Source organism: Caloenas nicobarica, chromosome 9 (genome assembly GCF_036013445.1).
Source record: "Caloenas nicobarica isolate bCalNic1 chromosome 9, bCalNic1.hap1, whole genome shotgun sequence".
Lineage (NCBI taxonomy): Eukaryota > Metazoa > Chordata > Aves > Columbiformes > Columbidae > Caloenas > Caloenas nicobarica.
Window position 1 is genome coordinate 18,684,079 of NC_088253.1, and position 19,343 is coordinate 18,703,421.

A 19,343-nucleotide genomic window follows, 5' to 3' on the forward strand; every position below is an offset into this window, starting at 1 on the left:
TTGAAGTGAAATTAAACTTTTTTGTGTAACAGCTGCCTGAACAAAAATTCGGCTTGTATAAGATGGTAAAAATTGCCGATGTCAGGATATGACAGTTTACCTAGGTTTCAAAATCTAACAAGCTAATTAGCTTTGGCTGAGCTGGCGTGTGCAAAATGAGGGTGCAAAATGAGGGAGGACTTATTCTCCTTCAGCATTTGTGTAACTAAGTCAAGTATTGTTACTTGTCTACTGTCACTGTGAGAAAAGCCATGCTTCACTTGGTTTATTGGGTGGACCGTACTGTGAAAGGAGGCAGCTGTATAATATATTTTTTCCTCTTGTATAGCCCTATGCTGGGGTTTCTCTATGTAGCATTAAATTCCTCCACTGAATATGAAACTAGTAATTGCCTGATTTCCAACCCCTTCTTCTTCCTGCTACTCTCTAGTGCTTTTCACCTGAGTGTCCAAAGTTTTACAAGACTCACTTCCAGATATTATTATGAAAAGTACCTGGGGTTGTGGGCAGGACTTATAATTTTATATAAATGCCATTAGCAACAAAACCTTGAAGTAGTTATTCTAACAAAGACATACTTTAATCTACTTTTAATCAAATTGTACAGCTCAGTAATATTAAGGGGGGAAGCTGGGGGTCTGTATAGAAATAATGTGGCTTGTGCCTTTGTTGCATTACTGTAACTGTCCTAAGGCAAATTTCAGAATAGAGAATTCTGAAAGTTTTTAAAAGACAACTTTGTGCTGGATTTCGAGGTGCTGTAACAGATCATGTACTCATAGACAAGAGCAGTAATTTATTAATAATTCGGTTAAGTTCGGAAATTGAAAGGGAACCAGCGTGGCTTTATCTGAAAAGAAGGAAATATGTGGTTAAACGGTTTTGGCTACAGTCTTAGGTGTTTTCTATTCTCCAGAAAGAGGAGGGGGGAGAAAGGGATCTAAATTATTTTCTCTAAAATAAAGGAGAAAGCACCGGTATGCTTTATTGTCTGTTTTAATGAGAGAAAAGTTCCTGCATAAACGCCTGTTGTTTCAAAATGAATTACACTAAATTTGAATGATTATTATATAGTAACTTCAAAACTCAAATATCTTGCTAAGGAATCCATCCTCTCAGAGGTGAAAAATGTTGATTATCTGAGTTGTGAAGACCTAGAGAATCCAGCGGTGTAAGGCTTTAAGGGCTCTGATTCGGGAGCAAAGGCAGAGTGCTTTATCTGGAAAGGTCAGGCTGTGTGCCAGCGGTTCACAGCCTGCCTTGGCAGAGTGCTTAGGGCAGATAGGAGCTGTCGGGAATCACATCGGCTCTGTCAACTTGTTTCCCTTTTCCCCTTTGACTTGCGAAGGCTTTCATGGAACTTCCAGCGCTGCTCAGGCTCCCAGGTGACGTGTGTTTTGTGTTTGAAAAGCTGAGCCCTTGGCAGCTGCGTCTGGGCTACCTCCTGTTTGCACTGGGCTATGAAAGCTGCACATGATGCACTGGCAGCTGCGGTGACCAAGGCAATTGAATGGACAACGAGGCAGTTGGTGTCATCTAATATTCCTGGTCAAAGAAACAAACAAAAAAATACTCTCATTCTGGACAACGTTTAAAGCTAGATTTTTGTCATCTGTGGGAAATCCTGTGTCACTTGATTTCCCAGGCTTTTGTCATGGGCTAGAAGGATGGGGAGGCTAGTGAAGGGTAAACCCTAAATGAACATCAGCAAAATGCTTGTTTGCTTCTGCAAAAAGTAACTAGCATTAGAGTACAGACTGCTTTATCTTTACAGATTAAGGGTTAGGTTATGCTGCTTTTTTTCCCTTTGCTTTTGAATTACTCTGCATTCTTAGAATTACCTTTGATTCCAATAGCCTCCTTATCTGTCTTTCACTTCAAAACTAATTAAATATATCCACTAAACTGGTGATGCATACTTCGTTTATTTCTTGTGAGATGAATGACTGAAGACTGTGCTGAAAGGGAGTAATGTTGTATGTAGCATGTTTGAAATGCTTGATCTTGAAACGAGGGCTGTGGGAGGTGGTTTCCTGGTAGTCCACATCTTACTCATGCTGGTTCTGACGCCTCTGCTCGCAAAGGCTGTCGGCCGGTAGATCTGCACCCAGCATCGTGTGCTGTCATCACGGAAGACATAGGTGTGATGACTTGCATAGCTGTTCTGTGAATACGGGGACAGAAAAACGTTCTGTGCTCCTCTTAGTGCAGACTCTGCAGTAGGAGAGCTGGTAGGAAGAGGATATGCTTGAACTAACCTTTATTTCTTCGTTATTGAGCTACTGCATACTGTGCTAATTAAAACTTCTAGAGGATGTCCCTTCATACTGAAGTGTGATGAATTGTAAAAATCAAGCTCAGAGATCAAATGTGTATTTTCTCTGGCAAATAACATTTAGTTTCGTGTTATTTGTTCCCCCCTCTTCCACTCAGGGATTACCTTTCGTGTCGTTCAGTGCTTATTTTTGCCAGGATAGCCTTTGCATCAGGAAGGCTGACCTTCCTTCTGCACCTCTCTCTGCTTTTCCTTTTTCTGCTCGAGTGACCCTACAGCTGGTAAGTGTGGAGCTGAGCAGGTGGGCACAGTCAGGCTGCTTTGACACGTGTTGTAGCACTTAATAGCAATGATACTTCGATGAGGATTTGCCAGAGGATGAATTTAGAGCTATTAAAGGAGATGCTGTGTGAAAATTCCCCTACTTAGCTGGGCCACCCCTGAAGACCGAAAAGACTCAACAGGATCTTGAATGTCTAGACAGCGTTTAAATCTGAAGTGGATGCAGGCCTGTGTGCATGGTTTGCTTCTCTGGCAATTCAACATAGACAAATTTCTTTTCCATGAGGGGTTTGATTTGCAAGTAAGCTGACATAACTGCTGAAAGTTGATTTCTTTCTTTTTTTTTTTTTTTTTTCTTCACTGTTCAGGTAATTTTGCTGTGTGTGGTAATTTGTTTTGTTTTGTTTTTTCTTAGGCTGATGTTGTTATATACAGGGTGTCAAACTCATTTAGTGTTGCATTTGCTTCTTTTTAAATTTCCTGTGTGGAGATTAATCTCTGGTCTTTAGAAGGAGAAATACTTCCGCTCTAAATCACTGTATCATCTACCATTATCCAGATGTAGGGCCTTAAGCTCATGCATTCTTCCTTGCTGCAGCTCAAGGCACTCTGCATGTTGATGCTGTAGATGGGTTTTAATCATCTGGTGTTGCTTCTTTTGAAAAGCCTTTCACAAATGCTAGAATAGACACAGGAAGACTTTCTTATTTTTAGCATGGTGTGTGTATATAGTATATTTTACTAAACTCTCTAACTAGTTTGTAAATTTGAGGAGGACTGAAACTGGTGATTGTTCTTTGAAAGAGCTCATGTATTGGGGCAAAATGCAGTGCTGCTTGGGAGTAGAGAGCATGTGTTTGTTTAACCACTTGAACGTGCCGTGAAGGATCTTCCCTGCCTGGCAGCATGCCACTTTCCTTGGGACACAAAGGTAAGCTGACAAGAAAAACAGCTACTTTAACTGAAAGCAGTGACCGAGTTCTAACCAAATCCTGGTGCATGCCACTTTATAAAATGAGAACACAGCTTATTCCATCCAGTACAGTAGGCAAAAGTTACAGCACTCACTTGATTAAAATGAGTTCTTGGAAAGGAGGCAGGAGAAGCTGTAAAGTGGAGTCTCATGTTACCAGCTGGTTTGGATGTTCTTCTAAGAATACATATAGGAGCTTCCTGCTTCAGTATTTTCATCGTGCAGGCATGTGTGTAAATGCTTTCAAATTCATAGCATCTGCTTTGCTTTTATTTCAGGTGTACTTGAAGGCACCGATGATTCTTAATGGTGTCTGTGTAATCTGGAAAGGCTGGATAGATCTACAGAGACTGGATGGTATGGGCTGCCTGGAATTTGATGAAGAGAGAGCACAGGTAAGAGCTGATTGATTGATTGGTTTCTGTTCAAGAGCTGGAAGTATTCAAATCAAATTTTTTGTGGCAACATGTATATTTGCAAGCGTTGTGGTGCCTTGCCTCTCCCTAACTTAAGAAACCAAATTGTACATTAATGAGATCATGTTATTGTGATTTTTGTTCTGGATTAAATAGAAATACTTTGTGTCAAAACAGTGTCTTTGAGATAGTGACAGCCCTGCATGCTTGCTCCAGGATGCCTAGGGGAGAGTGTGCTATGCTTAGAATAGTCCTGCCACCTTTTGTTAATCGGTCAGAAGAGCCACAGAATCAAGCTTTTACTTGAATGCTGCTGTTGGCTGTGGCGTTAGCTGCTTACAGAGCTGGCTGTCGGTGTTTGAGGTAGCTCAGTTCCTGTTGCAACAAGGTTTTCTCTGGAAAGAGAGTAACTGCTCTACACCCTTTTCAGATATGTTTGCACTCAGTTACAGGTGCATAATTTGTTTTCAGTTTGTGCTTCTCGGTGATTACGAGGTCATTATTCATCTTATTTGCTTCAGCAGTAGTACGTAAGAGTTACTGATGTTGCAAGGCACTTAAACAGACACAGAAGTAGCTGCACCCTTATGTTGCGTTGTGTCCTTTGTGTATGTGTGTACCAGCACTGTAAACATTTGGGCAATCTCTCACATTCTTCAGTTTCCTCTTTCCTGCATCTGTCATTTTGCCTCCTTTTTTAGAACGGTTTTAATATTGCTAGTGACAATGGACCTAACTACTGACTTGGATCCCAGAATAACACTGATGTCAGAACGGGTTTAAGTGCCTCATACTGTGCAGTGTAGTGTCTGTGGTACCCACTGGCTTTTTTAAATTAGAGGTCTTATTGGCATGCATGCCCTCCTTCCCCATATGCACCCTTCACTCTCATTTTCTGGGAGGCTTGCCTTACACAAATGTAATCATCTTGCACTTTCCTGCCTCTTACCACTCCTTACTAACTAATACTGGGATCAGATATATTTTTTTCTTTGCTGCTGCACTTTAGAAACGATACTATCCTTCATCAGGTCAAAAAACATTTTAGGAAGAAAACCCACATGCACAACAATAAAGTACTTTGAATTGTAACTTTCAAGCTAGTGTTCTTTCTATTTAATTCGCAGCATATTAATGTCTTTCTGCTAAGCAGGTTTTTTTGTTACTGGAGGCCCCGATTCAGCTGCTTGCTCAGACTTCAGTGGACTAACACAAATTTCTATGTATGTGCTTGAATATCTTCCCTATTTGGGGCTGAAATATCCCTGGATTTTATATTTGAGTGTCCTTAAAAGACTGTTTCTATCTTCAGTGCTTTTCTGTCTCTTCTGTGATAGCTCTTTCTTGCTCTGCAGATTCAGTAGTTAGAAATGGTTGTTCTCAGTGTTTTCCTACCAGGTGCTGGTTTGGGGGTACATGTACGAGTGTGTGTAACCTTCTCCCTTTTTCTAGGTTGAGTGGTTCATTTTGTTCTGTTCTCATGTTGGTATAGCTCATATTTTGCTTATTCTTCTATTTCTTACTAGATTCGTACCAGGAGAATTTTTACTGATTTAAAACTAAGATGGATAAACAATTTGGTTTTATAAAGCCAAATTTGCTAGGCTATAATTGTAGATTTAGGTGACATTTGAAAAAAGGTTTTTAAACTCTTGTACAAGATCCTGAGACACTAATTGCTGTTATAACACATCACCAAGCGTAGAGCACTTTTTAAATTAAATATATTCTGATGCTTTTTTTCCCCCTTTCTCAGACATTAGTAAAGCAGTGTTTCAGCTGTCAATGTGTTCATTCTGGATGTCAACATACTGATTCTTCTACGAATTTCTAATTTTGTTTCTTTTGGTTATGACTATTTCTTTAAAATATTCTGGCTGCGGCTATTAGCCTTTTTGCATTACCACTTTAAATGATGGTAAAAATACAAAAATCTTTTATAAAAAAATCTGCTTTCATTTAAGTAAGAGTAATAAAGTAATATAAGTAATAAAGTAATTTAAGAGTGATAAAGATGTACATAGCTTCTGTAAAGTAGAAAGAAGGCAGCTTTTTTGTAGTCATCTGGGAGAAAAGCATATCTACTTTATCCTTCTGCATTATTAAGAACAAACTTACTTTCCACTGTCTGACCTTGGTTGCTATGCATTGCATGAACATTAAGATAGCTATAAAGGGCCAAATTGTACTTTTAAAAATAGTAGGTAGTGTTAAAATGTTATCTTATTGGCAGCTTTAAACATTGCCTTTCCATGTAGCTTTCTGGGGACCTGCCTCTGTGGACTTATTGATTGGCAGATGTTTGTATTTAAGTGTGTTAGGCCACCAGGGGCACTTGTTCATGTCATTTCACAAAGTAGCTTCAGGGTGCACGATTGTGCCGGTGGCAAAAAAAGCAATTTAACATTCTCTCACAGTAGAGATGCTTTATCTTTAATTAAAGAATGTATGCACTTAATCCCTTGATATATTAAAATTTAGTTGGGTTCTCAACATGTTTATGTCCTCTAGCAGTCAAGGTTGGGATTTTTTTTTTTTTTCTAATAAAACTATAAACTTGAAAATAACATTGGGGTGGGGGTGGGAAATCATAGGCAGAATTAGGAGTAATTATAGCTGAGGAGTTGGGAGGGAGGGAGGGAGAACCAAGACAGTTTATCCCGTACTGTTTTGTGGACCCTCTTTAGACTTCTCCATTCTTAACATTTTAAAATTCTGGCGGGGAACAGAGCTATCTGGTTTTCATTCTGAGCAAAATATGTGCTAAAATAATTGTAATAGAGTTAATAATATCTTACATATTAATAGCACTTTATTTTAAATATTTTCCAGTATAAAATAGATTTGAAGGGGTTTTTGGAGCATTAATTTATTAAATCTGTTCCTGTGCATAAGCCATTGTTGAAAATAAACAACGGGACTGTTGAAAACCTGCAGGTTTCTTCTGTATTGTGTGTGAATGTGTATGAATTAGTGGAGGAATAACTTCTGCTTTGCACTTTCTTATGCATCAAAATTTAAATAATTTAAATCACACATAAGGATTACTAATGTTCATACTGATGCACCTTCAGCAGCTTTTGGTAAAATGAGGGATTTATTTGATTTGTAACTTAGATAATACTCTTTCTAAGTGAAAGATAATTAAATTACCATTATTTATATAATGATGCTGGTGGACTCTATCTACTCAAACCTGTGAATACTGGCTTTGCAATGACTTCTATAAGGAGAATAAAATGTATTGCATTGTTCATATAACATCTGAGAATTCCTAGCTTTTAAAATAGCAGCATTTTAAACTGCTTTGGAAAAGCAGTTCTCCTTTGAAAATGTATTTTAGTAGTAGCTGCGTTGCAGCTTTGGTTATCCCTACTGCAGCGGTGAAGGTGAGTATTATTTCATTAACCTATATCAGCATTTGCTGGAACTCATCTGTTGTCTGGCAGCTCCTGTCGGACACACTCGTCCTTGCTGCCAAGTGACCCCTGGTCTTCAGAAGAAATATGATCTGGGAGAAAGGCAGGTAACCTTTTGTGTCACTCTGTGTCATCTGCTTTGGTAGCAGGAGGATGCATTGGCACAACAAGCCTTTGAAGAAGCTCGGCGAAGAACTCGTGAGTTCGAGGATAGAGACAGGTCTCATCGGGAGGAAATGGAGGTGAGGGTTTCACAGCTGCTGTCAGTAACTGGTTAGTACTTTCCCAAAACTTTAGATTGTTTCCGTTTATATGTCTGTTTGTACAATGTTGTGTATTTTGTGTTTGTTTGTTTGATGTTGTTATATATAAAGTTCATTATTTTTAACTCTTATAAAATGGATTTCAAGGTTTTGAAGTTTTGATAAGAATTATCGGATTTTATCCTTTTTTCCTTTCTGTAGATGTCATTTCTGTGGGTACTTAACCTGAAAGGATACGGTTGTTCACAGAGCTGCCATCTCTCTCAGGATACTCTAATCGCAGAGGGAGGGATCTTGTGACCTGTGCATTTCTCATGAACACGGGAAAGGCTTCGGGGGCTGCGGGCACATAATTTTGTAACTTGCTATCCCATGTTGTGGGGAGTGTTACCAGTGCATTTAACCAGATGCCACAGTCTACTTTCTTGAACGGGCTAGTTTTATTTTCCTTTCACCTTTTTCTTAGCAGTGAGGAGTCTTTCTTCTCTGTTTCACTGGTGTAGTTCACCCCATCTTGTTCTTTGCTTCTTTAGGGCCCCTCAGTCTTGACTCTTTTTTTTCTTCTTGATGAGAGCAGAAATTACTGGGATCAAGAAAAGAGGAGCCAGAAGAGGGAATGGAAACCAGCTGCTCTGAGATGTCAGAAAGGCAAGAACTGTAAAAGGACGAGTAACACATAAAGAGAGTTGGCAAGTTGAGGCAGGCTGTAGGTCAGGCGGAGAGTAGGGAGAAAACAGAAACGCTTTGAATTTCTTTCCCTTACTGTTTCCTTCTTCCTGCTTCATCAGTACAGCCTGACTTTACTATAGCGGAATGTGATCAATCTGCTGCTTCTCAGGTTTTTAGAAAATCTGATTATTGTTATTGCTAAGCTACTTCTGGCATCCTTACTGCTAATTGAGATGATTAGACAGACTTTCTTTGCTTCCAAGTACAACTGGAAGACACTGAGCATGAGAAGGAGAGGGGAAAAGGCAGATGCGGAGAATAATATCTCTGAAGGGATGGCTGGTGTGCATCTCCTTGTAAACACTGATGTCACCAGGTCAGATGTCAGCTGTAGCAAAGGTAAAATCCTTGCCGTGGAGGCCTTGCTACCCCTGGATCCTTGGAGGAACAGCTGGATTACCTGAATCTTTCTGTCACAGCATAGCTGGAACCTGCTTGCAGGTTCAGTTCAAAAGGAAGGTAGAATTAACTCGAAGTGTTCGTGAAGGTCTGTGGCAGCCTGCCTTAATTTTAACACCACAGGAGGAACTTTAAACCTGGTAGCAGGTTATGTCCTTGGCCTCAATTTACTTCAAGCTTTTCTTGATTTATTTTCCTTTACTGTGCCCTTCTTCCCCCACTCCTGCTACTACAGAGAAGCAGCTGTGTACCTACTGAATGCTGAAGGTTAAAAAAGAATGGGGCTTCCTGAGATGACTTGTGTAATTCTGTGAGACTTATTCTTTCGTCCAAATGTAAAAAACACTTACGTGCAGTTAGGATGTATAAAAACTCTTTCAATTAACTGTGAGATTGAGGTAATATCGAGCATCTAGGTCTTCATGACAGACATCAAAACTTGTGACACTGCGACACAAACAGCAACATCCCTGGCCAGCTGCAGGAGCCGGATTCAATAGCTTCTGAAAAGACTCTTGCTTTTAATAAGGCAGCAGGCAGTTGTTATTAAGAGATGTCCTTATTAGCTGTCAGTACCCATTTTCTCCTAAAACAACAATAATCACTGTCCCAGCTCTAAAGCACTGATGTAGGACAACTACAGAAAGGAAGAAAAGGAATACTGACTTGAATATGTTTAAGCAAAATGAAAAACATCCTCAAAGGCACTTCAAATTTATGCGATATCAAATACAGGTTTTTAATAATTGCGATACATTTTGGTTTGCATGTTGTTTGTTTGTTTGTTTTACTGTACATGTTTAATATGTATAACCGAGAGATATTTGCCTTGATTACTTGTAGTTCTGTAACTGGTTTTCACATTGCAGTTACCATTTGTGTGTTTGAAGGAAGACATCCCAGCCACATATCTAGAATATTTACAGATGAGCTTTTGCACTCTGGATCGTAGAACTGGATAAAAATCAGGATCTTTTGGGTGGGGCAGGGGAGGGAATAGATTTACAGTGCATTCCTAAGGAGGAATCAGGTTTCCAAAACCATTCATTGTTTCCCTGACTTTCACTTCAGTTGTATTCTCACACAGCTTCTAACACAGCATTCAGGCCAAAGCAATTGAACTTTAATCACTGAACACTTAAGTAGGGTGCTCACGATAATCCTATAGAGCTCTCTATAGAAAGTAGCGCATAAATGGGCGTTCCCACGTTTGTTGTATTTACGGCCTGTATTGGATTTTCCAGTCCTCATATGCCTGGTCAGCCTGGAAATACAGTTTGTCATTTGTACCCTTCTGGTGATTGCATTGCTGACAGCTATAAAAGCATCAGTCCAGGCTGGTTTTTTTTCTGTTTGTGTAATTTCAATAGGTCAAGTTATATCTTTGGTTGCACTACAGAGATGGTACTTGAAGGTTTTTATAGGCCAGCTAGAAAAGGAGGATTCTAGGTGTGCCGAGTGAATTTTTACGTATGTTACACTACACACAGATGGAGATTCTCTCAGCATAATCTTTTTAATATTATATCTACACCTTTGATCATTACTAAAAGTTAGAATTTTTCTTTCCTGCTAAGCTTGGCATGGACAGTAAAACTCAGAATTGCCAGACCTGGAACAGGATCTCATCGGTGTTAATGATTGTTTTAGGAATTGCAACACTGTATAAAACCAGGATATTTCAGACAGTAGAATTACAGCTGAAATGCCTTTAATAGAGACCAGATTCTGCTTCAGTGGGGGAGGGAAGGGGAATCCTGCAGTATTCCACCCACTTCTACCCAAAACAGAGGCGCCAGCTCTGTGGAAACATTTATCCATCCAAAGCCTGGCAGCATATGAAAATGATCAGATTCAGTTCTTTTATTTATACAGCTTTCTGTGTAGAAAAGATTCGCTATTCTAAGTCTCCCTGTAGACTTTAAAACAAAGTGGTATATCCTTGCAATCAAAGGTTGTTGAAAACTGTTGCTAAGGTTTGTATGTGGCAGCTGGATATTAGAATGGGAATACTTTGAAGGGGAAAAAAATAGCAAGTGCAGTAACAATTTAGGGATAATCACTATACTAATTTTCATTTTTAAGTGTACAACCACCACCACCAAAACCTACTTAAAACAACAGCCCTCGGAGCACTGTCAGGTTTGTTTGCCTCCCTTTCATCACACAGTATTCTCTTTATTGATGACTTCTGTAGCACAACACCTCTTTGTTTTAATGAACATATTCTTTGCATCTGAGGGCAGAATCAGGAGTGGCTGGTAGGTTGTGCCTGTATTTCCAGCAGTGATAGTATTTTTGTGCAGTTACAATATTCCTCTAATGTAAATAGGGTGTGAGTGGATTTAGGAATTTTCATTGAAGTTTTTAAGTGCCTCTGAGTTGAACTGTGTTCTATTAAAATATAACATAGTTTCAGTTTTGAATACAAATGCTTTTGGATTTTTCTATCAACTTATGTAGCTTGGTCACATCAGATACTGCAAATCCTGCCTCACTGTTCAGGATCCTTTTCTTTCAAAGATGCTTTTGAAGTCAGTGAGTGTTTTCAATTAATGCCTCCAAAATTAATAACGTATTCCAATGGCTTTCACTTTTACAAAACGCTGGGAGGCTGAGACAGTAAATGTTCAATAATACACATGAAGAAAGACCTTATCCCCAGTTAAAGTTGTTACTTGGCAAACTTGCACTTTTAATGGCTTCATACCAGTCAAAGGCAAAGTTCTCTTCCCATGTGCAAGTTCCAAACCCCAGGGAACGTGGTCCAAGGCCACTACTGTGGGGGTGTATGTGGAACCGATGCCATCAAACGGGTACATGAACTTGAAGCATTTGTATTTTTCCCTTTGCCAAACTCATAGAAGACAGGGAGGAGACTGAGGGGATATTAGTGAGGCAGATACTGAATTTTCACTCTTTATCTCCTTGTGTCTTGGTTGAGAGAGTCAATACTAGTGTTTCCTTGTGTTTGGTGTAGTTTCAGTATGAATAGCTGGAGTTCTGTGTCAGGATAAGACGTGTTCTGGAGAAATTACTGTGCTGTTTGGACGTGCTTGAATCTTCCGATAGAAACTTTTGCTTTTTATTCAGCGTTCTGGCCACAGTAGCATCATGCAAAATGCGTTACACTGTCCAGAATGACTTTGAGAGATTTAAATACCCCCCAGCTGGCAAAATTAGAATCAGTTGAAAGTAATGGCCTGTGTTCAGTCCAGAAAAGCAGCAAGCAGGTGCCTCTTGCCAGCCCTTCGCTGAAGCACAAGGGACAAAGCAACGGATTTTCAAGGGGATGGATAAAGAGGCTGTCTTGTGTGTTGCTGTCTGCAGATAGGGTTTTTTTGGTGGTTTTTTGGGGTGGTTTTTTTTTGGTTTTTTTTTGTGAAGGTTTATTTTGTATAGGCAAACTATAACTTCAAAATTGAAGTGATCCATTAGAGTGCACAGTTTGTCCTACTGTGTTACTCTTGAGCTTCGCTAAAGATTCTTCTACTGATCGTTTTACCTTGGAGGGGGTTGGATCCTTCTCAGTTTTCCAACGCCATACATTCACCCAGCATTTTTGAAATGTCATGTTTTTCTGTTTTGTGTTCATTTCCCATGTTACTGCTGTGCTCTTTATTTTAGCAACACTGTGAGTAAAGAGGTAGAGTGGTTTGCTCTTCCCTGAAACAGTCTAGTCTGGCAATCTGTCTGTTTGTGGTCTTGTGCTAAATATAAATTACATTAATGGCTAAGCAGAGCCATTTCAGGAAACTACATGAAATTCCCATTTTAAAAACCTTCATTTTGCTGAAAAAACCCACAATCCTGGTTTGAAACTTTTGTTTCTTCCACTAGAAATCGTTCTCAATACAAGCACCCTAAAAAATCACCAGGCCCACCCTGGCTGGAGTAAAAATTTACCTAAATTTTAAATACCGAGTCCTGCCCTAGGTTTTTAACACATTTTTGCTGTTTGTCGGGAATTACAGGTTGAAATGAGAGAGATGTATTTCATTTAATTGTGCTGAAGTTGTGAACTCTTAGAAAACAGGATTTTGCTACCAAAATGTGAATAGTTCACAACTGAAACAAAATCAAGTAGGAGGACTAACTTTCCTATTTTTCCAGTGTTCTAGGCAGTGAAGTTATTCTCCCTTCTGTCTTTAACAAAAAAAAAGGATTTTAAGATGAAACTACTAATGTAAATAAATGCTCTAACTAATTATACATATTTTTGTCAAGTATAACTTGCTTCAGAAGAAAATATAATATTCCAATAAGATTCTTCTTTTTCCTCATCAAACTCTTTTAAGGGTTTGTTTCCTCAAAAAATTAACCTGGAATGAATTTAATTGCTACTTATTGTATGTACTCCCCAAACTGACAATGATATAAAAATAGTATAACCTTTAATACAGTGTTTTGGCTGTGGAAGAAACCCAAACGGTTAATTCTTCATATGCAGCGGGTAGTGCAGACTTGATATATGCTTGTTTATGTGTAGATGAGCATGAATATCTAGATATATGTGATCTGTTTATATTTAGGATGAAACAATTTAGAAAAAAATGAGTATGCGTTGCCTCCAAAGGTTTTCCAATGTGAGGGCAGTAATGTTATGACTAGATTGTTTCACAAGAACTTTAAATAGCTGGTATTTGTGTAAAAGTGCTAGGGAATGCATATATCAGAAAAACCATTTGTGCTGTACAGAATCAATGCTGACTGGAGCGCAGAGGAGATCAATCTTGCAAATCAGGGAATACTGTAATACAAGCGTCTTCTTTCAGTCAATGAAGGTTAGAAAGGGGCTGAGCAACAGGAATACTGTCTGGAGGCAATCAATATTAATTATAAATTTATAACCTTTATATCAGCCTTCAAGCAATACTTTCTAAAAGAGAGCATTTCAAGCTTTTTTTTTTTCACTTGGAAAAGAAGTTTTCATACAAAAGTTAAGTTTTAGTTTGTACCTGAGGCTCCTCAGCGCTTACTCTGTTGCTGTGCTTTTTCCTTTCTCAGCTTGCCGTTACCTTAGTCCGGTTACAGCTTTTAAATGAAGATGGAACCTTTGCAATGATTTCAGGCAAGAGGGTGCATCAGGAATTGGGAAGGAAATTCTGCTGCTTGGCCTGGTTGTGCTCTACAGCTCTCAAGAGCTTGGGGTGGAAGAGCAGACTTGGCACGTAACACAACTGATGGGTGTTTTTAGGGAAGAATAGGAGGTAGATGCTAAATGGATGGATTTATCGATGGATTTTTGTCAAGAAAATTGTTTATTTCGACTTTCACTGAGCTTGAAAGGCAATCAATGGACGTACGAATGAAAAAGAGCATCAGATATAGAGTTCATAACATGCATTGTTCTACAAGTTCAGTCTAACATCTGTCTCTCTTACCAATTTTGAGACTGTTTTCCATTATTTGCATAATTTAAGTGGTGCTTGACATCATAATTAAGAAAGGTCAAGGCTACTTCTTCCCAGGCCCAAGTGAGAAGAAGGGGTGTTTGCAAAATGGGTGTTAGGGCCAGCAAACAAAGCAACCCCGGAGGCTGGATCTGGGCTACAAAGTCTCATGCATCATATCACCGACTGCCTGCCCGTGGCTTCCCGGTGCAGCATGTCGCGATAGCGGGGTCCCTTTGCTGCCAAAGCTCTTCCGAGAAGTGAATATTGAGAGGAAAAGTCTTTTTCAAGCCCCCCCAGAGACCTGAAAGCATACAGGGTGCCTCATCGGGCTATAACCGTGACCAGAGTTCTGTCACCTGTAAGCTGTCATTCTTACCATGTTGTGGTGGCCTCATTTTGCCGACTTCAATTCTGAGAAGGCTGTTTCCCCACCCCTGCGCTTCTATTGAGTAAAGGTAATTGAGGCGGAGGCATCGCCAGCATTTTAACCACATTCAGATCTCCACAGGAGAGGCCGTTGTTAACCAGCAACTCAGAGAAGGGCTTTCAGCTTGTTGCTTTTCTTGATGCGGGTCTGCCTCAGTTAGCGGGACGGATGTGGAGGTGCGCTTGATTGAAACTGGTCATTTTTCTGAGTATTGCTCTCTTATTTCAGGTTGGTGGGGATTTTTTTTGTTGTTTAGGGTTTTTTGTGTCCTGTGGTTGTATCCTTTTAGAAAAGGATCTGCAATGTGTTATCTTTTTTTTTTAAATCCTTTTCAGGAGGTTGACAGTCCTAAGAGAATCCAAATGTTCACTGTTTAGTTTTTCATAACATAGCCTGATTTTTCACTTATTTAGTAAATTATAGATGACAGATGCCAAGGCACATAATGGGTCTGCTCTGTCTGTTTCAGCAGTATGGACTTGCCAGAATGCAATTAAAGAATTGCAGTGGAGTTGTCCATGGAGAGACTTTGTTTTGGCTACTTTTTGTGACAGCCCTTCTTCAAATAATCTCCCTCCTCCTTCCCTCCTCTTCACCAGTGTCTCAAGTTATATATGCAGTGGATATTGTTGTTCTTGTGACTTCACTGTCTGGTGTTCAGAGGTCCCAGTTTTGCCTGCTGGGTTGGTTTTTTTTAAAGTGATTCATGGAAAGGGAGGGCCATCTTCATGGCAGCCCTGTCCATTCTTACTAAATTTACCTCGGGCTTTCCAGCTCTGCTTTTTCAGAGCTATTGTGTAAACTGCCTGGTGGGACTGCGTTATCTTTTCCTGATGAGCTCCTGTGGTAAAAGGAGTTGGTTTCCTCAGGTTTATCGGAGGCCTCTGAACATGCACAGGAAGGGGGTAGTTACAGATGCTTTCTCAAAGCCAGCTTAAGGAGTGTTAGTGGCACTTCTGAAAGCACAATCAGCTACAGCGTGGGTCAGGATTGAGTGTCTGGAGGAGGAGGATGGTGTCTGACTGTCTTGGCTGCTAGAGGAATTGCTTGTGTGCTGCCTGCCTTAATTCCTAGATGATTATTATTCTTAGATCTGTTTCACTTAAGTGCCCCAGTAACAGATGTCAATGCTCCAACATGATCCGTGTTCAAGAGAGACACTATTCTAAGTTAACAATTTGATTATTTCAAGCTATCTAATTAAGAAGAAAAATAATATAATACAGATATTACTGCATCAGTCTCTTGATATGACTTACAGCCCATACCAGTTACCCTGTATTTAGGCTTGGGAAGAGCTCAGAGATAACAAGGTTAGAGACAACAACTCTGAGTATCAAGTCAAAATGATTTTGTTAGTAACTTGTTTATTAGTATGTTATTACCCTTATGGTATCAGCATTATGAGTTCAGCATGAATAAATCTATAATAGCATGTTGTAGGAGGCTTTGAAATGTTTTTTGCCAGATACATTCCTGCAGTTCTTTCAGCCAGTCATCATATTCTCTCCAATGTTAGAGGTTTTAAATGGCTTGCGGCCAGTTATAATTCCTTCCGTATTGCAAATTTGCGTGGCTTCATGTGCTGAAAGCTGAGTGCGAAGTATTTTGGGGTATTGAAACTCCCTACGTCTCCATTGCATTAACTATTCCATTTCAAGATATTTGGATGGAAGCTGGCAGTGTTGGTTAAAATATTCATTTTTAAGAAAACTACAACTGTGGTGGGTTCTGTGTACTATTTAGAAGTTTTTCTCACAAGCGAATATTTGCAATCCTTTCACTAAGTAGCAGATGAATAACATTGGAAGTGGTGCTCCTTCAAACTTAAAATTAGCATTTGACTGAAAAATGAAATATGCTGGAATCAGATGAATAACTACTGTTTTCTCATGACTCACTATGCATGACTCATGGCAGAGTATTCCATTTCCCAATGGCAAAGATAGATACATCTTTCTTAATTGAAGCAAGTCTCCTTAATCTTTGAGAAGCTGAGCTCATTATTCACTGAGAGTAATTCTGGTGCTTCTGCATGGTGACATAAGGTATGCATTTCAAAAATTGCAGCAAATACTGCAATTCAGAGGATTGATTAGCTGTGCTGAGAGCACGACACCCCAAACAGAGAGAATTTTGGAAATTGCCATTTTTACATCTGTAAAAGGGGACTTTTAGCTTCCTGTAATAGACTGGGGAGAACTACCAGACACTACCATACCGGTAGTCCCACTCCTTCTGTGAGTGAGTGTTAAGGATCTTGTGGCATTTCTTACGAAAGTTGTATTTTACCCATTGTCTGGACAAAAATACCACCCAATGCCTGATGCTCTGCAGTGTGCTGTCTACATAGAAGATGATTTCTCCTGTCTCTTATGAGTGGGGTTTTCTTATTTATTTCTCAATGCATATATGGTGCTTTTACATCATTTCTTTTCTTCAGCATGTAAGGCACAGCTGTAAGTGTTACATACTATGCACATGCACCTTGGCAGGATGGTGACTGATAGAATAACGATGTTTCACGGGTACGTATTCTTGCATAGTAGCACAGCACATGTAAAGGAGGGAGTCTGAGTGAGATGGAACTGTCATTCCAACACATTGCAGTTGCTTGTGTAAATCCCCACTTACTGAAATGCAAAATTACACCTTTATCCACACAGACTAGTGAAAGATATTGTAATGACTGCTTTTGGTACATTTGAGGGTAATTTGTCATGCCTTTTGTATATTGCTTGAAAGGGCAAATCTGGTAGTTGTTCAGTAGTGGCTTCTGCAAACGCTACAAGTAGCAATGAGGTCACAAATCATGTGAATTCTTTCATATGTTTTGAAAGAAAAGGCCACTTTAGGCAAAGCATAAATGCAACCATATGCCCATACCTTAGAGTCTTCACCAAAATTTGACAGTAAAATTGCTGTGTGTGTGATTTGTTTTCTGAAGAAGAAACTGTTGCTCTTAGAGCAGTAGTATAGCAGCAGTTAACTCGCTGGGTTTTTTCTAATTAAGTGTAAAAACGTTTGAATACAGAACTGGTAACTAGATCGGTATAAGTACCATTTTGATAGTCCTGAAAGACAGTGCATGCCTCTGTTTCCTTTTAGAAGAATGAGGCAGCAGTTAAAACCAGAAGAAATGTAATGAAATGTCTGTTCGGTAGGAGAAAAGTATGCAAAGGGGAACTGTTATCCTTTTGTCAGTCTTAGTACAACTCTTAAATTAGTGTGGGAGTATCTATTTAGACTTGTTGGAACAACCATTTTGTAGTAAGAAAAACGTTTGCATCACAGTTTACTTTTCTGTTGAAGAAAAAAAAAAATTGTGAGCCTTACCTCATTTAACTTTTCCAAGGTGATCTCGATGGTCAATGCTGAATGATTTGGCTTTTGGAAATAATGTGAACGTTTCAATTAAATGCCCTCTTCCAATATTCAGCGTCTCTGCAAAGAGGCAGTTTGCAAAAGTTGCTTCAGGGGCTGAAAGGAATACGCCCTTTAGCACTTAAAATCTTCAGCTCTCTATGTGATTACAGCTGTTTGTTTTAACGCGATTCCTCGGAAAGATAACTGAGAAATCTGTGGGTTTGTGCACCAGCAGTGATGTCGGTTGTCACGTTCAGAGTTCTGCATGTAGGAAAAGCAGATTGTTTCCTGCAGTCGGAGTATGACCAGTGCAGATAGAACAGAGCGAGAACATCAGCTCACCCCTAAATATCTAAAATGCAACCAACAAGAGTACTGGATAAATAGTGTAGTAGGTACCCTGTTTCCCCGAAAATAAGACAGAGTCTTATATTAATTTTTGCTCCAAAAGATGCTTACTTTTTTACATGTCTAGCTGCCTGGGCACTATTTAAATTGACTTTTTTAATGAACTGTAACTAGGGCTTATTTTTGGAGTAGGGTTTATATTTCGAGCAGCCTCAGAAATCCTGAAAAATCATGCTAGGGCTTATTTTTGGGGTAGGTCTTATTTTCAGGAAGACAGGGTAGCAATTGTGATATTTAAAATATTGCCAATAATGGCAATATGACTGACCACTAAAGAAGGTGCAGGAGGGAATTGTGTTCTCTGGAAACATGCTGATTGCTGTAGAGAGATTTACTGAATGAACTCTGTGTGCATCAGAGCAGGATCATTGCACGTGAAAGGAAAATGTATTTAAATAGGAGAAGGAAGCAACACCCGAGCAGCACCCTGCAGTGGGGCGGCTGCCAGGAGAGGTGTCCCCCCCGGTCAGTAAACGTGACTCGGAGCACCAAGAGCAGCTCCGTGAGCGTCTCATATATTCAGTGTGCTCGTGTCTAAGTGCTTGAACTGCATCTTTCACTGGTACAACTGCCTGTGTTAAGTCTGTTCCTGCCTCTTTCAAAAAAACACAAGAAGTCTTTCAAAGGAGGGAAGTGGTCACTTGTTTTGCATTTTTTGGAGAGCTACTTTTCTTAAGCTCTGAATGTGGCAGGTTATTGCAGCTGGTGAAAGTTGAATAAAGTCTGTGTAGTGATGCCTTCTGCCAGCTGAGAACATGGCCCTGTAGTTACACACCAAGGTGCCAGCTATTTGCTGTGAACATTAAATAAGTGTGAATACTCAAATGTCTTTAAAAAACAGCTGGCATATATTAGATGTTCCCAGAATCGAAGTATTGCTTTAAAATTTAAGTATATCGATGCTTTTCAGTATTTACCTGCAGCATTTGTGTGTGTGCTACTTGAAAGCAGCCTGCATGTGTACAGGTAGAGAAAGTAGACAGCAGTGTC

General features: G+C 39.6%; 1 protein-coding gene across 2 annotated transcripts in view; it reads left to right on the top strand.

Annotated features, from left to right (window-relative positions):
• The window catches only part of CBFB (core-binding factor subunit beta), a 41,369-nt gene that overhangs the window by 18,952 nt on the left and 3,074 nt on the right, over window positions 1–19,343 (top strand). Inside the window, exons 4-5 of one of the 2 annotated variants that reach the window (XM_065640907.1) lie at window positions 3,809–3,925; window positions 7,512–7,638. In XM_065640907.1, the coding sequence (XP_065496979.1) occupies window positions 3,809–3,925; window positions 7,512–7,638 (244 nt within the window). The remainder of the gene's footprint in view (window positions 1–3,808; window positions 3,926–7,511; window positions 7,639–19,343) is intronic. The other variant, XM_065640906.1, reaches the window with a different exon arrangement.